Genomic DNA, 19,543 nt, shown 5'->3' on the forward strand with positions numbered 1-19,543 from the left:
CATTCTAAAAACCATCAAAACACAATTGTATGGAACTTAACAAATGCCGTAATTTGTTCAACGTAAACTTTTTCCCCCAAAAAAGGTGAGAAAAAATGATCTTAATTTTCGCAGATCACTTTTAATTAATAATTAAATGCATAACCAATCTCAAAATAAAACAGAACAAAAAACTCACTGTAATCTCCTCTCCACATCCAATCCATTTTACGTTGACACTTTGCACCAGGTTTGTTGAAATCACAAGCAGCACACGTAACTTCATCAACTTGAGCAGGCGGCTTAAAAAAAACAAGTAGGAAAGCTACAAAGTCAAATTTGAGGAGATTTAAGGACTTTTGATGAGAATTTTTGAGCTTTTTTGAGAAGGTGAATGTAATTTTATGAAGAAATTGGGGATATTTAAGGACATTTAAAGAATATTCTATATGTTCAAAGTAATAAGAACTATTTATTTCTTTACCCATGTAGCATTTCTATGCATTTTGATAATAAAAATATTTAACAAACCATTTAGTTTTGTAAAAGCAAAATTAAGGATTAGGATAAGTTGTTAAAAAGTACACTTTAAAGGAGTTTTGTGGAGACTTCTCAAACTTGAGGGGAATTAAAGAGTTTAGGCAACCCTGTTTCATATTGTTTTCAATTGTTCAAATTCTACCATAGTTTTTTCAAGAGCTAGCAAACATTATAATCCAAGTCTGGTTAAACACCTAAGATTTAATTATGAGAAAACCTCAATCAAACAGTTGTAATTTTTGTTACGAACTGCTACAAAAATTTGGGAGGGGGGGTTGGGAGGAAACAGGTCTCTTTTGTAATGTAACGAAGAACTTTTATATATTATGGATATTTTTAGTTATTTTAGTGTATGATCTACATCTTGCATTTATTTCTTGCCTCTGGACTTACGCAAAAGTATCAAAAATGTCAACTTGTGTCCTAAATATATGGTCCTGTTATATATTTTTCATATTAGAGCATCAGTTTGCCTGATTGGTACTATAGAAAATGAATAGACGAGGTCTTAAGATTCGAAATATTACGTAACAAGGGTGGTTGGTGGATGGTACTAGATTTATTACGATGCGTTACATGGGGTGGGTGTGTGATAAAAAATGGCTAATTTGGGTGTTACATGATTATAATTGGCCCCTTAAAAATAAAACAAATAATGATTCAGATTTACAGAAAAAAAACTGTCTTTTTATTTTTACCTGCAATCTATTTGTCAGAATAATATTAGGATACATAGCAGCTACGTCTAAATGGTATATCATAGGCTTCTCCAAACGATTAGGTGTGTCACGCAATGCTTCAAGTTGTTTGTTAACATCTGCACATATCTTATATAAAAAATAGAAAACATTTTATTTTGTGTAATTTATTCCAGAAGAAGTATTTAGTTATTATTTTAAATTTAATTGTAGCTGGCGTACTTATAAAAAATTATGATAACAATTCTGTTTACTAGTCTTATTTAGAGATTCTTACAAGTATTAGAAAGTTCTAATGCTTTTTGTTCTTGGCTTACAAAAAAAGGCCTTTTCTAAACCTGAACATGGAAAATAGAGAATTGTTCCAATTTTTTTTTTAGGAAAAAAAGTATGTATGAAGACATATCTATACCTCATCCATATTTGTGACATACTCAATTTTAACACCTTCCTCTTCCTCAATCGTTGTTTTCATTATTTCATAACACTTGTCAATCAAACCTTGAAATGCTTCTGGTACCTACAAAAATCAACATTGTAAACTCACTTCTAAGTGCATTATGGTGTGATACATACATGTCTAACTGATCTAACATTATTGTACAAGTCTGCCAACCCTGTCATTAACCAAAACTGTGTATTTCGTACAATGGGGAAAATGGTTTAAAAGTAATACAAGAGTATAGAGAACTCTATATTTGTGTACATAACCATCAATAGATGCATAATAAATCAATGTGTACAAAGTGGCACAGTGAAAAAATAATTTATCGAATTCTTAGAATGGATAATGCAAAATAACACACCATTCTAAACCGAGTTGGTATATCACTTCGAAACACGCCCGATTCAAGAGCTTCAACATGGCCACCAACATACGTTTCAGTATCAAGTAAATGACCCCCGTAAAACTTGGTGTGAATCTAAATTAAAATGTTAAATGTTAAAAAATATAGAAAAACATACAATTGGGTTAATTAACATTTTGTGCAACCTACTCTGAGTAGCTAAACAATGGTAAACAAAAACTGAGTGAGTCAATCATTTAACGAAAATCTAATACTAAAATGTTTTCGCAGAAAGAAAGTCTTTATTGCTGTCTGACATTAAAACAAAATCATGTAAGATAAAATAAACTGATCCAAACAAAAAAGGTGAGTTTCACAACATGGCCATAGTAAACAGTTGAAAATGTTGGACTTCTTTAAGAAAAGTTGTGAATTGATAATTCAGGGAATTTAAATTGATAAGGTTTGAACAAGAAAATTACATTTTTTGAAAAGCCGTTCCTGTGTGTTCTTTAGTTTCAACGAACGATACACAAAATAGACTGCCTAAACTGACTTATTAAAACACTAATGTTAAAAAATAAGCAAAAATTAAAGATAGTTTATAAACATAAAAAAGGACAAAGGATCAGTTAGCAAGCAATCGGTTGCTTATACTTTTCAAGCGTACAGACATACCTGCTCTTGCTTGTTTGGAAAAATAATATTTGCATGAAAGGCTTGAACCATCAACAATGCCTCGCATAGAGTTCCAGAACCTTTCCTTAGGACCTAAAATGATAACACAACTGTAATAGGACCGATTAAAATTTGATTACAAGAAATCAATTTTGAATTCGAAACCATTTCAAACCCTTGTGAAAGAACTTTTACTTCAACTGTAAAACCTAATTTTCATTTCAGCCTGCTGCTCAATTAAACTGATTAAAATATTTTTTACCTCATCTGGTTCCATAGGAATAATTGTACATAACGCAAATATAAACGGATGAACGTATTGCATGTACAAGTAATAAGTTGCAACAGCATCTGAGACGGAGTAATTTGCCATTTCCTAGATGCAAATTGCAGAAGTAGTTAACTTTACTGGTGTTGAGTAAACATTTTAATTCAAAGTTTAGTGGTTATCAACAACACAAGACGAAAAAAATGTTTCCATTACAACTTCTGGTAAAAAGATTGCAAAATATTTCTAATTTTTTGTTGACTCAGATTAAGGCATTAACTTTTGAAAATAATCTGTTAAAAGTAGATTCAGTTATGTTAGTCCAAACAACAATAATAGTTAACTTTAATTCTACTTTTCTCCATAAGAAAAAAGATTGCTGTATTTGAGCCACAGTAATGATAAATTTTCTAGGTCAAGGGATGACATATAGCACCTACCCGAGGTTCTTCGCTTGCCATTCGTACCATCTCTTCTGGATCAACCTCTACAGGATTATAACGTAGTTTTGCCTAGAAACAGGAGGATTAGCATAAGTGATTAATATCAGTGCTTGAAAAACCTTAACATTTTTCACAAAGTGGATGTTCATATCCCTTTGAATCTTTGAAATGTCTCAATTGTTAATCAACAAATTAAAAAACATCACGACGTCAAAAACATTCATTAAGGTCAATAGCTTAACATGAACTAATGAAAACATTACAATGCACTTATAATTTTGTGTCCGTCACTTTTCTCTGTGTGGATAACTAGGAACAACCTGTGAAAATATTGGGCAAGTTCCCAAACCTGGATAGCTAAAACTGTTTCGAAATAGATCGGTTGATGAAGTCATAATAAAAACCTTTAAAAGTTTGTCTGAAGCACATGATCCTATACATTTTCTTCATCAGCGTTATATACGGTAAAGGCAATGGGACAAATTTCGTCATTTTTTTTTTGTATATGCACTGCTGACGGCAGCAAAATCTTAAAACAATCTATATTTTTTCCATTGCTCTTTTGCTTAAGTGAATTTTTCCATTGGCTTATCAATTAGTACAAATGTAAGACATCAACAAGATTCTTAATAATATCTTTTGAATATCATTACAAAACATACTGACCATGTTCTCAAAACTTTTTTATTTACTCAATCAAGGAATTTTAAGGACACAAATGTCAAAAATTCTTAGTTATTAAAGGGGCACTCCAGTAAAAAAAATATTTAAAAAAATGTTATTTTGATTAACCAATACAAAAATATGTCAAAATAAACTTTTTACAATTGTCCGAATAAATGAGCATACGTCACATCGTGCAGAAAGTTCGTGAGCTCAGCAGGCACACCTTCTAAAAGTTTGTTTACTTACTGTTTACATTGTTCGTTGATAAGACGTCTTGTAACAATGACAAAGATTATAACTCAGAAAATCATATAATTCTCTTCATGAAAAAGAATTTACATAGCCACAGCCATACGACTTCGAACCTCTTGCGTCTCCCAAGGGAGAAATTAATAATAATGCAAAGTGACTAGGTGTCTCTTACTGATTCAAAGCAACGTTTGTAGCAAAATATTTTCTTTTTAAAGAAATCAAATCATTTGCTTTAGTAAACAATCTTTGTTACTTTAAAAGCCAATTTATTTTTATTTCACAGTTCAGCAATATCATTTCTCTGCACATGCTTTTTTGTGCATGAATGCAAACAAATTTTATGTAACGTTGAAATTTTCTCCGTGATCGAGAACCATTGAAATTCGTGATCGAAAGATCGAATAATGTTTGTGACGTGATAAGTTGGTAAAAGAGGGGTATGAATATTGTATAAATAAAAATCATTTTTATGATTATAGTAGGTCATAAATGCGTTGCAGAAGCTACTGATTTATAAGTAGTTGTTTTGACAAAGCTGTTTTAAAAACTGCATTATTAGCCTTACATGCAGCCTTAAACAGTAACAAAGATTGAAGAAAATGGGCACATTTACCCCCAAGGATGCATGTAATGCTGGCAGGTCCTTCCGCCAAAACGTTCTTTTTTAAAAAACAAAGAATAGACTTCTTTAAACTTCTCTGATCGATTGGTAAATCGAAACGCAGAGCAATTAACCATTCTTTAAAGATTTAAACGTAAATCACATAAAAAAAGCGAAAAAAATTGAATATGCAAAGGCAAGTATAACAATTTTAAAAAAGGAAAACAAGTGAAGTAAGTTTTTTTTATTTCTTATGCTTTTCTAAGTACTATAAAACAAAAAAGAAAAAAGTGATTTTTACTGGAGTTTCCCTTTAAACTAAATAGTAAAATGATACATCAGGTTCTCCAAAAATTAATTTTCTAACAACTTGCAGATTGAAATATGGACGACAAAATGGTTTTGAGTCGTAAAACTAAATCGCTGATCTTTCTAAAACTGTGATGTTCACATGAAGACAAAATTATGTTTTCTGATTTAAAAAAAAAAAAAAAAATTAAATTTTAAACAGCTTTACAAAAAAGACAAAAATAAGAAAAAAGATTAAGAAGTCATTTATCCAACGTTAGCGCTGCCGGAAATTAACATGATTTACCTTTGTTACAGCTTTTAAATTTTGACTCCCAACTGGTAAATAGCTGTCACGTTGAACCCATCTGAACATAACAATTACAAAATAACAAATTCAGTCATATTGAGGAAGAACTACTTTGCTCATCACTAACATACTGCCAAGCAGTGAGCAGGATTCGATCCGTGGTCCCCAGAACTGGGAGCCGCAGATGAACCCACTACACTACATGCGGCAATATGTTAGCGATGAGCTCAGATTGTGTGTATACATATAGGTGAACATTTATCATAGCACATCCGTACCTATATACAAATTCAGTTTTGTATAAAAATTTGTTATTGCTACTATTCCCAGATAATAAATTCATACAAATTTTCAAATTTTTAAACGTACTTGTTTCTGGCAAAAAACAAAAACAAACTAGATTCGTTATCTGTAGTCTGTATACCTAAGGTCAATTAAAATTACGGTGAAATTTGTCTGTGAATAAACATGAGTAGGAAACTAACAGCAGGGCTATTATTATCAGTGAAAGACGACCTTATTGCAATCTTTATGGGGAAAATATTATTCGTTACTAGAAATATGTTCTCTTTAACAGAAGTGACAGTAGATTCTAATTTCCTAATTCACCATTAAAATTTCTTAGCTAATAAGAAGCCATCTTTCTACATGAAAATAATTTGACTAAGCACACTTTTTTCATTGTAATGCTTGTACTAAATCAAATGTTTGTGGGCAACGAAATTATTCTTTTGGACACAAGCAATTCACTTGATTTACCAGTATTTAAAGCAAAATATCAACATCACCTAAATGCATCCATATGAATTCCATATCTTGCTTTATATTCTTTCTGCGAGTCTGGGGCAAAACCTTTATAAAACAAAAATTGAATTAGTATATGGATAAAAATATCTAAAATAAATTGTGAAGTAAGTAAATGTATTAAAATTATAAATCGACAACCAAATGTACTAAAAACCCAGTCCTTTTAAGGCAAAAAAAACAAGACTCTTTTCATTTCTCAAAAAGTGGGGATGCTTATTTGAAAATTGAACCAAATTAATTTGCAAAACCGCTTTTTGTGTTGAATATAAGAGAATAATAAAAGATAAATATAAAAGAGCTTATCACTACTATACAAATTTATTACAATTATTACAACTATTATCTAAAATTATTGTAAATAATTTTTTTAAGATATCTAAGGAGAGCCTACCTCTTGACATAACACCCCTGCCTCCTCATGCTTACATAAGGAAATATGATACGCACATGCTGATGCACATGCAAGGAAAAATAGTGTCACTTAACTTCTAACACTACAACAAACCTACCCATTTCATCAACCATTGATATACCATGGACAGTAGCTCTGGCATCAATAAAAGGCCTGAAAAAGATAAATAACAAATACGTTAGTTATTTTTAATGTTTTAGTTTTTCAGATTTAGTTAAACATGCTTCAAAATCTGCATCCATAACATAACAACTAACATTAATTGCAAAGCGATTATTATGCTAATTAATGTCTTTAACAGAGATGGGGTATCACATAAATACAGAGAAACTTATATATAAACATACCAATCGAAAAAATCCCCATTATAAGTGACAAATATGTTTGGTTTTAATTCTGCCATGTGATCAAACCATCTTCTCAAAAGTTGTGCCTAAATTTTTAAACAATTATAATTTATTAAAACACCTCTTGTTAATATTTTGGGATAGAAAGAAAACAGCTGCTAAGCATGAAAATATCATGAAAAGAGTCAGGCTATTTTCATGTAAACATTGACTAGTTCAAATTATGTAAATCTATTATAGAAAAAGCCCAAATTACTACTTTTGGGAAAGGACTTTAAAATTACAAAAAATGTGAATGTACTTCATCTGGTTCATTAAAGACTATAATTGGCCCTTCAAATTCAGGTCGAGGTGTATATTCAAAATCTTCTATATCTTCAGAAACAATCTCCCGGTTTGTGATCAAATAACCCTAAAAATATGCAAATAAAAATATAAATACAAAAAATTTTTTAGCAATAGATCTCGATCTGCTTTTAATAAGAGTTGAATAAAATAATAAGGATAATGACCACCAAAAATTTATTTTAAAACAATATACCTGTCCATCAACCATATATGAAATCATCATAATTGAGTCAATTGCAGAATCTGGAAATTTTAAAGGTAGTTTTGTTGTTTCGATGTCAAAAGCAACAACTACTGGATCAGGTCGATGTAGCAAGTCGGGTCTTGGTTTGATTTCTACATGGGTACTTCCCCGAACTTTAACGTTATACCAATGACCCTATAAAGTAAAAAAAAAACATTCAATAAGAAATTTTTATTTTCACTTATCAAAACATTAGATAGAACATTTAACTTAACTCTTTTTGGAAAAAATACAAATTAACTTATTCTGTTATTTTTTCAAACAAAACATTCTTAGAATTCTAGACCAACACTTAACTTTCTATTCCTTTTATAAACTGGTTGTATTAACATCATCATCATTATCATTCTCGGCTTAACGTCCCTTTTCCGTGTTACCATGGGTTGGACGGGGTATATTAATGGCCCTCTTCCAATCTGATCTAGATTATGTTAGATCTAAACTCAACTTCCCCTGTATTAAGTCTGCCTTATAACCTCCTGCAAAGCCGTCTCGGTCTGCCTCTGGGGTTTGGCCCAGGAACTATCAGGTCTCTAAACTTTCTTACCCAATTATCCTCCTCCATTCTTTCCAAGTGCCCCAGCCAATTCAATCTTCTTATCTGGATAACATCTTTGATTCTACAGATACTTAGCCTGCTTCTTAGCTCATCTGAACTCTTTCTGTCCCTCAGACTGGCGTTACATATCCACCTAACCAATCTCATATCATTCCCTTCTAAACAGTGAAGATCTTTCTGCTTCACTGCCCCTGTCTCACTACCGTACAACATACCACTTCTTACACAGGCCTCATAAAACCTACCTTTTACCTCAATTGACAAGACTCTGCTAGTCAACAAGTAACTCTCTGAACTTTTTCCAAGCAGAACCTATCCTGCAAGTAACACTTCTTGCAACACTTCTTGAACAATTCTAAAAACATGTTAAAGGCTTTTTTTCTTTTAATAGAACTATCAGTCTAGGCGCTATCAACATAAACTATTGAACAAAAAGGAAGATAGTATATGGCAGCAAATTGAGTTTCGAAAAGTAAAATAATTTTAAATTTAAATTTATGTCCACCCAATTTGTAAATTTCCCTGCATTTTCATGTAGATAGCAGCCTGACTATATACAAAGTTTCCTTTAACAGAAATTCCAAGAGCTGATCAAAATACTAACCACATGGATTTTCAAATCAATTGAGACGCGGACATGATACGGCACATCATATTCACGCATGTCAATAATGTTATCCTTTTGATCAAATTTGGACGGCCCACTGGAGTTGTTGTTATTCTGATATGTGTCTCCTGTAACTAGTGTAAAAGTCGCATTTGATTTTTCTCGTTCCTTGTTCTTTCTTACACATGGTTGTAATTGTCTAAAGTTTTAGTGATTTTATTTCATAACACTGACACAAAACAGACCTGCAACAGACAATAGTTATTGCCAAAAGCCACTCAAAAAAGAATAGAGACTTTTGAAACTCTTGAATATTATTCTAATACGAATACACCAATATCTTTTACCCATTTTAAGAAACTGTTTTTTATTTTTCATACAGAATTAAATTATATAATGAAATTACATTATGGAACAGTTACTATTGTGATTAGCTAGTGAGTTTTTTCATAATGCAGGTTACCTTTGGTTAAATTATAGAGCACATTGCATGCTGTTGTAGTAAATTTCGCTTGAAGCTTCATTTTTCTTAGTTTCCACCCTAATATATTGCTAACAGGCTTTATCTTACTAAAAATGTAATTTATTTTTGAAAACTTAATAAATTGATAAATCTTAATTGGGAATTACATTTTAAAGTCTAATGTAAATAGAAAAGCAGACACCATTTTAAATATTTTACCATTGTCCTAATCTTTACAAGTTCATGTAAACCCTTCAAAGTGGAGAAATATGGTAAAAATATTTCTTTTTGGTTATTATTCTCTCCTTTTTTTAATATTATGTTTTAAATTTTGTTCTATACAGGGTTGAGTTATAAATATAAAGTCAGTCCACAAAAAATACTGATCATAGAGAGGCTTTTCGTAGAGACTGATCGTAGAGATGCCACTTGCCATCTATCCCTTGTTAACAATTATTTTTTGCAACAACCATTATAGAAATAGGCGATACAAACCATTGATGAAAAAATTAAAATTTGTAAGTTCCACCTTGTCTTTGTAAAATGATTCGCAAAAACACAATTTCGATTCAGAAATCACGGATTGCAAGAGTAAAGGAAATTTATTACTAAAATAGCTGTAATTCTAACCTTCCTTATATTTTTTCTGGATTGCAAAACTTACTGTTTTATTTTCAATAATTCTTTCACATTGTGAAATGATAGTTTGATGTATTTACTTTTCAATCCAGTCAAGTGATTTGGCTAAAAAAAGTAAACAAACACGAGGTATAACTTCTAATACATGCTCTACTGAAGCTTACCAAGAAGGATTTCAAAGTATCTTTTATATATAAATCCTTAACAGGGAAATTTAACTAAATCAATTCCCTACCAGATCAAGATCTTCTTTTTCCAATGTTTCAATAGCTGCTATCATGCCAGTAAACTTTTTATTTAAATACGTTGCCAATTCTCGCTCAGTTCCCTACAGTATAAAAAAGGTTGCATCATAAAAATTGAAATACAATTTTTTCGCCTTTAGTAGACAAGTCTTACCTTTTTAGCAGCTATGTAAAAATAAGGTCTAAATGGTAGGGAAACCTAAAAAGAATAAAAAAAAGCAAAATTATTATGAAATTTGCTGTTATAAATGATAATTGTATTGATTAAATATTAACATTCATTTCAATATGCTCCAAATATCAACATGGCTGAAAACATACATAAACATCATCATATCTTGGTAAAACCATTAAATAAAACACCTAACTTACAATCACAATGGAAAATTTAGGTCAAAAATCATGAAAACCAAGATAGATTTTTCAAAAAATTTAACAAGATTCCTAGACAACTTTCCAAGCAGCTTGTTCACATATTTAAAATTTTCAAAAAAAAAAAAGATTTCCTTTTTAATGATGCATAAATGTAAAATGTAGCAACAAAGACATTTACTTTTGCTCTGAATGAAAAAGATGCGATATATTTTAAAAGGCACATGTGTACATAAATACACATACTGCAAAATCAGTTAGGTGTTCTAACAATAGGGTTAAAATTCAGGAATATATCAACCTAGGCAAACACCCTATAGCACACCTATGATTTTTGCTACACATGCACCAAAATCTTCCTGATAAAGTCTAAACACAAACAGTGATGAGTATACTGCAATATTTCCCATTGAAATGAGAAAATAATTATTGTGTGTGGAATATCAAGCTTTAGGGGGAGGGGAAATGAGGTGTTTGAACATAACAACCCGTTTGCAACAACAGTTACAAATTCCAATTCTGAATCAGCTTTGTCTTTTTTTTATTCTCATTGATTGTTATCCATATTGTTTATAATGACGTTAATGAACGTTTGTTGATTATAATTACATATTGCTTTGTTCAACAAAAATAAAAAGGAAATATTAAGTAGCACCTTTTAAAAAAATGTGCTTTTACTTTGTTTCATTCACAATTTTAACTCCACATATATCTTTGTACTAGTCATAAATTACAATAAAAATGTCAACAATTTCTACAGGTCTAGAATGATCACAACTTATGCAGAATAAATAAATGTTTGTAAATGTAAATATCTTAGAAACAAAAAGAGTTTTTCAAAAGGCTCATTAAATAACTCTTTGAGCACAACAACATAAGTTTAACAAAATTTTAACACCTATTTTGTGTAACTGATTCGGGAATGCTTCGTAACATGATGAAAATAAACTATGTGCTAACACAACAATACTGTAGTCGCACCATGGATCATGCATAACGTGCAATATCCAATATAGCATATCAGACATCTTGGTTAAAGCTGTTTTGTTTCTAATGGTAACAACAACAAACCTTAAATCGCTCTCCATCATCTTGAATAAAATAATAATCCACTGCACTGATTAATTTCTTGTCATCATCTTGTATTTCAGTCTAAAGAAAAAAAGCATATTTTAAGAAGATACCCTGCCCCGTAAAAAATTAAATACACAAAAATTATGCTGCTTTAATTGTATTTATATTTTAAAAATGTATGGACCTGGATCAAAATAATAAAGATCTAATTTTTTTAAAAAAGCTGCAGGGGTGAAAGACCATCAGAAAAGTAGTTAAACAGAATCTTTCCATTTTAAAAGTGATTCCCCAATCCAATATTGGGCTTTTTCAGGAAAATTTAGGTACACAAGCTGCAAAAAGCACATATCAAGTGTTTTAGGTGTGTTTTCAGGTGTGCTAAATTGGTCAGCTCTTACAAAATTTGCACTATCAATAGAAAACTTAAAATGATTTGCCTGTGTGTAAAAACCCCACGAGTAAAGGTTTATAAATGATTCTCTTTAATATTGGATGCACATTGCTGAAACATGCACTCTGTTTGTTTTGTATGCCAAAACAGGAGTCCTTGTGCCATGCATGGAGGGAAAAGAATTTTGGTACTAAAATAGCTGCAAATTTTTAAATTGGGTCCATAATATTAAGCACATTCCTGAGTATTCTAGGTGCATTATGCACAATGCACCAGCCGAAGAATTTATAACCAGGCCTAAAAGCCCGAGAAATTTATCAAGAAAAACCATAAAACAATAATGCAAGGTTTAATTAGGGTCATCCAAGATAAATGCAGATTTTAATATATTTAAAACACAGAAAATACCAATTTTTTTTAATGTAAGCAAGATAATGTTCTTTTGTCTGATAGAAGCAAAAACTAAAATACTTACTGCCCGCATGTTTATCAGCCATCCACATCTTTCCACAGGGTCCTTATATTTAGCAAAACCATATTTACCATCAATGCTATCATTTTGTATTGTACGTTGAAGTCTTGCTTCAAGGGAATCATCGTTCAAGCTATAATGTACATGTAATGAGATTTTTCCAGTAAAAAAATTAGCAGAGAATATTAACTATATCAAAATAATTTTTTGTCAACGCAGATAAATTATAATTTTAATGTTCATAATTTATTCGATAGCACTGAGTGTTTAAAATTCAGTAGTAAAAATTACATCAGTTTTTTGAAAAATGCAATAAAAAACCTGAATTATTTGGGTAACTAATAACAAAAATTACCTAATTTTAGTCCCTTGAAAAGTTTCTTGTTTAAATTTATAAAAAACAATACCTTGGTCATATAAACATTTAACTGATGGCTAAATATATGCTGCAAAATATATTTTACAGTCACTAATAAATCATTCACTTATGAGAATATTTAACTTACTTCTCATCATCATATTTCTTCAGCTTTCCAGAGTTAAATAAAACCATATTAAAAGCTTGCAAAACTCAAACATTAAATTTGCTTGTTGATATCTATGTGATAGCAGAAAAACAAAACATACTTACTCTAAAGTGGTGTAACATGCAATAACTATGTTACACCACTTTAGAGTCATAGGAAATCTTAAATAGGGGCCTTCTGGCAATCTCGGAATTGTTCCTGGCCACAAAAGTCACAAAAAAAATACATGAGACACACAATTGTTTACATAAGCAATATTTTTAATTTATATACTCTGCATGTGTGAAAATATTTATAAATCCTTCGTTAAAAACCTGATATATAAATTTTATTTTATAAATGGAACAATGTTTGGTTGACTTTTTAAAAATCTTATTTTTAATCTTTACTTGCGCTTGATATAACACTTGTGTAATATATCATTACATACGCATAATATTTCAAAATTCAATTATTAGAGACTACTTACTATCACAACAGTATAGGGTGTTCAAACAAACATATTCCCTCATACTTTATTGCATGTAGACAAGTAAGATACAACAAGAAGAAATTTAATAATCGCAATGGAGGAGGGTGTTTTGATAGGTATATGTTCTGCCTTGATTTTTTAAAACATATATAAAACATATTTTATGCACTAATATACTATACACATAAAATTGTTAAATAAAAAAACATGTGCGTTTTAGGCTAAACAGATCATGACATAGTATTAGAACACGCACTAAAATATTTTCCACATAGACTTATTGGTTTAAGGATACAGTAGACCCTTTTGACATATGTTCTGTATATTCAAAATATCTCCTTAACATATCCCTTTTTTAAAAACATTTTTATATATTATAAAACATTGATAAATTCCCTACGAGTATATAAGAAAATAAATTCATGAAAAAAACTGAAATGGAGAAAAAACTTCCAAACAAAAAACGCCCCCCTTTGTTAAAGCTTTGGTAACTCCCCTTTTTTTTCGTTTAAAAATACATCATTGTATGATAATAATTGCTCTTATTCAGCTCTACAATATCTCACTACATCTTTTCAAAAAAAATATTCGTTCTCAAGTTATCTTGCATTTTGTCTAAAATACAGGCCTTGTCATGAGAGGCATGCCTGAAAGAAACGACTAAGGCTTGAGCTCACGCATAAAATCGAATAAAATTTAAGTGATTTACAGTACCGCTTAAATGCAACTTTACAGTACGCGATTTTTACGACGTTGTGTGACGATCATATGTCTACATAAGGAACCTTCGCATATCTCTATTTACACATGAACTTATTGCTTTCTATAGTTAACATTGTGTGTGAGATTTGATGAATCCTTTTGTTCTTACATGTAACATGCATGCTATTGTTTAAAAGTGTTAACAATCAGGAAAGCTATTAAAAGATACATATTTTTTAAAAAATGAACAACCACGCGTTAAGTGTTAAAAATTTTATGTTTAATGTAAAATCATGTTTATGCGAAGAATGTAAAATCAAAGCAATCACACAAAACTTTTTATAATAGCTTCATTGTATCTTGCAGATTGCTACCTGTTTTTTATTTCTATTTCAAGAACAGGATTGCAGAAAGCGGAAAGATCCCAAGATTGTTTAAAAATCATGAAAATGAGATTGTAAAAAGAAAAAAAATCGCCATAGATCGTTTAAAAATGATTGAAACAACATCGTAGAAAGTCAAAAGATCACCATAGATCATTAAAAAATCATGAAAACAGGATCGCAGAAAGCAGAAAGATTGTCATAGATTGTTTTAAAATCATGAAAATGGGATTGTAAAAAGCAAAAACATCGCCGTAGATCGTTTCAAAACCATGAAAACGGGATCCTAGAAAGCAAAAAGATTGTTGTAGATCGTTTAAAAATCATAAAAATGGGATCGTAGAAATGATCATTTTAATGCGCATGAAATGTATCTTCTCAGTATTACATATGAAAATGGTTCGCTTGGGTCAAAAAATTAATGAATTGTACGGAACCGAATTCCCAAAGTTTAATTTAAAGATGGCCGCAGGGTGCTGATGTCAGGGCTACGATGTTCTCTAATAATATTCTTGTTTTGTTAGCTAGTGACTTTCTTTCAGCATCTGATATAAAGTTAATGTGATTTTAATAATAAGTAACATTTTGCGCATGCGATTTGTTACACTCGCAACTAAAATAAGCAAGGCCTGAAAATACTACATAAATCCATGAATTTACCTCGTTTGATGAATCATTCGGCAATAACTTGATAATTATTCAAATTTTAAAATAAAAAAAAACAAGAATTTGTAGCCAGACATGTAACTGTTTCAAAAAAAATTGTTTCGCTAGTTTTAAATGAAATGGAGGGGAAGTTACAAATGCAAACACGCAATGTATCAACCAAAATTTCTTGTTTGGAGAAAAAAAGGCTTAAACATTTCTTTTAGTGCCTGTGCAAAAGTGTGGCATTGAAATTTTAACCTTGTTAATAATTAATGAGTTGAAACATTTTCAGTATAAAATTAAAGTAACTTAAAAATTTGTATTGATAAATGTGAAACATGGCTTCTAAACGTACTAATAAAAACAATGATAATAGAAAAATTTTTTATAAAAGCAGCATGTAAAACAAAAAGTATAACAGTATAACTTTACAGTATTTAAAAAAATCCAGAATAAATTATATTTCTAATACTTGAAAGTCTTTAATTTTAATACAGAGCGTAGGTGTTTAAAATTAAATTAAATCGTGACTCATATTTGGGGCAAAATTAAAGATAATGGTGAAGGGTCTCCTTAAGAGACAAGAGAGGAGTTGAACGTCCTCCATCATACCTTAGTTTAAAGGGGCGATCGTGGAAGTCCCATGAAATGCCACATAGTGATGGTGTCACTTTAAAAAACACCCAGTCCGGTCTGTGAACGGTTGGCGCTAGGAAGGGCATCCAGCTGTAAAACAATGCCAAAACTTTTTATTAATGGCCGTAAGAATAGTTGCCTCATACAACCGGACTATGGTTTAGTTGATAATATTTAAAGTCTTTCGCAGCGTTGTATGAGGCCTGTGTAAGAAGTGTTATGTTGTACGGTAGTGAGACATGGGCAGTGAAGCAGGAAGATCTTGACCGTTTAGAAAGGAATGATATGAGAATGGTTAGGTGGATGTGTAACGCCAGTCTGAGAGACAGAAAGAGTTCAGATGAGCTAAGAAGCAGGCTAAGTCTCCGTAGAATTAAAGATGTTATCCAGATAAGAAGATTGAACTGGCTGGGGCACTTGGAAAGAATGGAGGAGGATAATTGGGTAAGAAAGTGTAGAGACTTGATAGTTCCTGGGGCAAAGCCCAGAGGCAGACCGAGAAAGACTTGGCAGGAGGTTATAAGGACAGACTTGATACAGAGGAAGTTGAGTTTAGATCTAACACAGTCTAGATCAGATTGGAAAAGGGTCATTAATATACCCCGTCCAACCCATGCTAGCATGGAAAACGGACGTTAAGCCGAGAATGATGATGATGATGTTATAAAAAAATACATTTTCCATGTTTTATCCCATCAAAATAACACTGTTATAAAATATATTTTCTAAAACTTACTGGAAACTAAGCATAGAACTGATATCCGTAAAAAAAAATGTGAAAAATTTTAAAGGGTCCACCATATCATTAAACTTTTGATCAAGTTTCATAAATTTTATTTCTTATTGTCCCACAACATAAACACCAAACGTGTTGTCTGGGTAAATGGCCTCTCTCACTTCATGGCAAATAGAAAGGTTTAGGCCTTTAAATAGTCCACCCACCATTGGTTTGACGTCTTCCATTCTGAAATCCATTTGTGAGTGGCCCTTAACTCTTAGCTTTACAGAGTGAAAGGCCAATGGAAAATACATCACAGTTTTGTTTCCTAGACATGGTCAAAATATATACATGCAGAAAATTAAAATATTCCTTTCTATATTATATTGCCAACTAAAATTTGTTTAATTATGTAAATATTTTATCCCTAGTGATCTCAGTAACTTTCCCAGGATTTAGAATGGCCAGTCAAAAAAATCAAAATTATTGTGGAAAATATCTTAAATATCATGGGTTTTCATATCATATCTTGGGGTTTTTTGTAACCGTTCATCATAAGATGAAGCTACTTAAGAGATGAATGCTATTAAAAATATCAAATTCCATGGGTCAGGACAATAGTTTTGCATTAGTAAAGAAAATAACAAAACAAATGATGGGTCATTAAAAAAAGTTTTTTATATACTGTGATATAATTTCTCTGGAAAATTTTGTAAGAGCATGGATTTGCAAAAGTTTATGTTTGCAAAATCTTGTAAAAGTAATAGTAAGTAAGTAATATATTTTTATAAATAGTATAAAAATAGTACAAATATATAGACATGCCCATAAAAAATAATAGTCAGGGTTCGAATTGGCAGCTCGCTATTCGTAATTTGCGAATCAAATGCCATTTTTGCAAATCACTTTGCAAAGAAAATGATAAGATTGCAAATCGAATATTTTTAAGCAGGGACAGAAATTATTTTTTTGATGCGTTTTAAAAATTTCGGAAAGAAAAACGGCAATAGAAAGGCTTCGTTACATTGCATTTTAAAAGCTTAAGAAAGACAAGTGGCGATAGAAATGCTTATTTAGATCGTGTTTTGATTTTTGCAACATTATTTCAGCTATCGGAGACAAGAAAGTTAAAACTGAGAGAGTCGCTAGTTCAAACGCTCAGTTCTCATGTTAGGGGTTTACCAGTTTAAACGTCCCCCACTTGTCTTTAACAAAAACAAAATAAGGCAGGAAAAAATAAAGCTCGCAGGTCACAAAAAATTACAAATTCTCGTTGAAAAACAAGTAGCTACTAATGAACAAGCCAATGGTAATTTATCTTCGGTGTTCCCAAGCCACATCTAGAAGGTGGTTTACTTGCTTACAGAGTGCCGAAATTGTTGCGAACCAACTTTGCTTTTCTAATTTGAACACTGATAGTAAAACACTAATGAAAGGAGATCAGTACAAAGCATAAAGCTTAAGACTAGGTACTAACCACCTTAATAAAAACTACAAAAAAAGAATACAATCGATGTAAAAAAAAAAAGAACAAGCACAGAGGACATCACATGGGACGTTAACACACACACACACACACAAAAAACTGTGATAATTTTAAGGGCTCAAATTGGACATACTGTGTAGTTTTAGGTGAGTTTTGCTAATTTAGTTTTACTAAACTTCAGATACTTGTAGTTCTCGTTTAAGCAATCTTCCTCTGTGAGACTGTGACCATAAAAGTCAGTGGTATCACGTAACATTACGATCAGGGGAAATCATTTGCTAATGGTTATGTTCATGAATTGCACACATTTCACAAATTTTCTTACACGCTAAAGTTTCAGCAAATAGCCAGTTCAGGATATTGTACAAGTATGATAACTGTTTCCACATTGAGAAACAATTAAAAACATTTTTTTTGAAAAAATATAGGAAAAAGCTAGTTTCCAAATATGGAAACCGACTTCAGTTTTTTTGTCTTTTACAAGCAACCTTGGCCTTCTGCATTATAATTTTTTAAGCCATAAATAAATCCACTAATCAACATAAAAATAGTATATGAAATCGTGATGTAATGTAGGGGTTCTCTCACAAGAGGGTGCCGATAAGCCTCAAACGTCCGCATATATAAGGGCGAGTTTGGGCGACTTTTCTTTAATTAAATTCGCAGTTGTCGTCTAATACTGCCCACAATATCCAAAACTCACCCAAAACATTCCCGAAATGCAATTCCTTGTAACATACCATTCGAGAACGAAAGTTGGAAGAAGGCGCTTGAAGATAAAGGAGTTAACAAAGTTTATTTATAAGTATATATAAGTGGCCCCCAGCGGAAAGAATTGCAATTTTTGTCTGAAAGCAAAGCAATTTTTCTGGGCATGCCACTAAAAATATTAATTATTATTTATTATTATTATTATCATTATTTGGTAATTTATCACGTAAATCTTATTATAAACTATCAAAAACAGTTCTTTTAAAAACTTCGCTAACACATTGTAAGTTTATTTTAATTTTTATAGTTTTTTGAATCATTAGTAGTGCTTGTTCTTTTTTTCTTTTTTGGGCATTGTTCAGGTCTATGGGTTTTGCAGGCAAATACTTGATTTTTTTCAAAACGCCTAACTCACCCAAAAATGCCCTCACTTTCTACGCCGTGGCTTATCGGCACCCTCGTTTTCTCACTACTGGATTTCTTATTAAATTTACCTCTGTCTTAAAGCTATATAACCCCCAGCCAAACACAAAAACAGTTTCCGAAGTGGGAAACGATTTCTGTCTTACAAAAAAACAATGTAAAATCTGGTTTTTAAATTACCCAAAATTTTCTCTGTTTAAATTGTTTCCATATACAGGAACTGCTTAGCTAGCTAATACGATAAAAACACACAAGAACATTCCTATAATTAAAAAACATTACCAGCGGGGGGAACAAGAATTGAGCCTTAACAATTTATCTCGGTAGATTACCCCAAAAATAAGAT

The 19,543-nt window shown here is 31.2% G+C and overlaps 1 protein-coding gene across 1 annotated transcript in view; it reads right to left on the bottom strand.

The window, feature by feature from the left end:
* LOC130635783 (DNA polymerase epsilon catalytic subunit A-like) overlaps positions 1–13,112 on the bottom strand; it is a 30,367-nt gene extending 17,255 nt beyond the window's left edge. Inside the window, exons 1-20 of the mRNA XM_057445254.1 lie at positions 12,998–13,112; positions 12,495–12,624; positions 11,626–11,706; positions 10,337–10,381; positions 10,173–10,265; positions 9,963–10,042; positions 8,833–9,034; positions 7,619–7,804; positions 7,379–7,489; positions 7,078–7,163; positions 6,828–6,883; positions 6,300–6,363; positions 5,509–5,569; positions 3,392–3,463; positions 2,946–3,059; positions 2,684–2,776; positions 2,024–2,140; positions 1,630–1,737; positions 1,218–1,346; positions 179–281 (exon numbers count right to left, since the gene is read on the bottom strand). Coding sequence (XP_057301237.1) covers positions 179–281; positions 1,218–1,346; positions 1,630–1,737; positions 2,024–2,140; positions 2,684–2,776; positions 2,946–3,059; positions 3,392–3,463; positions 5,509–5,569; positions 6,300–6,363; positions 6,828–6,883; positions 7,078–7,163; positions 7,379–7,489; positions 7,619–7,804; positions 8,833–9,034; positions 9,963–10,042; positions 10,173–10,265; positions 10,337–10,381; positions 11,626–11,706; positions 12,495–12,624; positions 12,998–13,044 — 1,978 coding nt within the window. The 5' untranslated portion in view covers positions 13,045–13,112. The remainder of the gene's footprint in view (positions 1–178; positions 282–1,217; positions 1,347–1,629; positions 1,738–2,023; positions 2,141–2,683; positions 2,777–2,945; positions 3,060–3,391; positions 3,464–5,508; positions 5,570–6,299; positions 6,364–6,827; positions 6,884–7,077; positions 7,164–7,378; positions 7,490–7,618; positions 7,805–8,832; positions 9,035–9,962; positions 10,043–10,172; positions 10,266–10,336; positions 10,382–11,625; positions 11,707–12,494; positions 12,625–12,997) is intronic.
* Positions 13,113–19,543: the final 6,431 nt, after the last annotated feature.

Source organism: Hydractinia symbiolongicarpus, chromosome 3 (assembly GCF_029227915.1).
Source record: "Hydractinia symbiolongicarpus strain clone_291-10 chromosome 3, HSymV2.1, whole genome shotgun sequence".
Classification (NCBI taxonomy): Eukaryota; Metazoa; Cnidaria; class Hydrozoa; order Anthoathecata; family Hydractiniidae; genus Hydractinia; species Hydractinia symbiolongicarpus.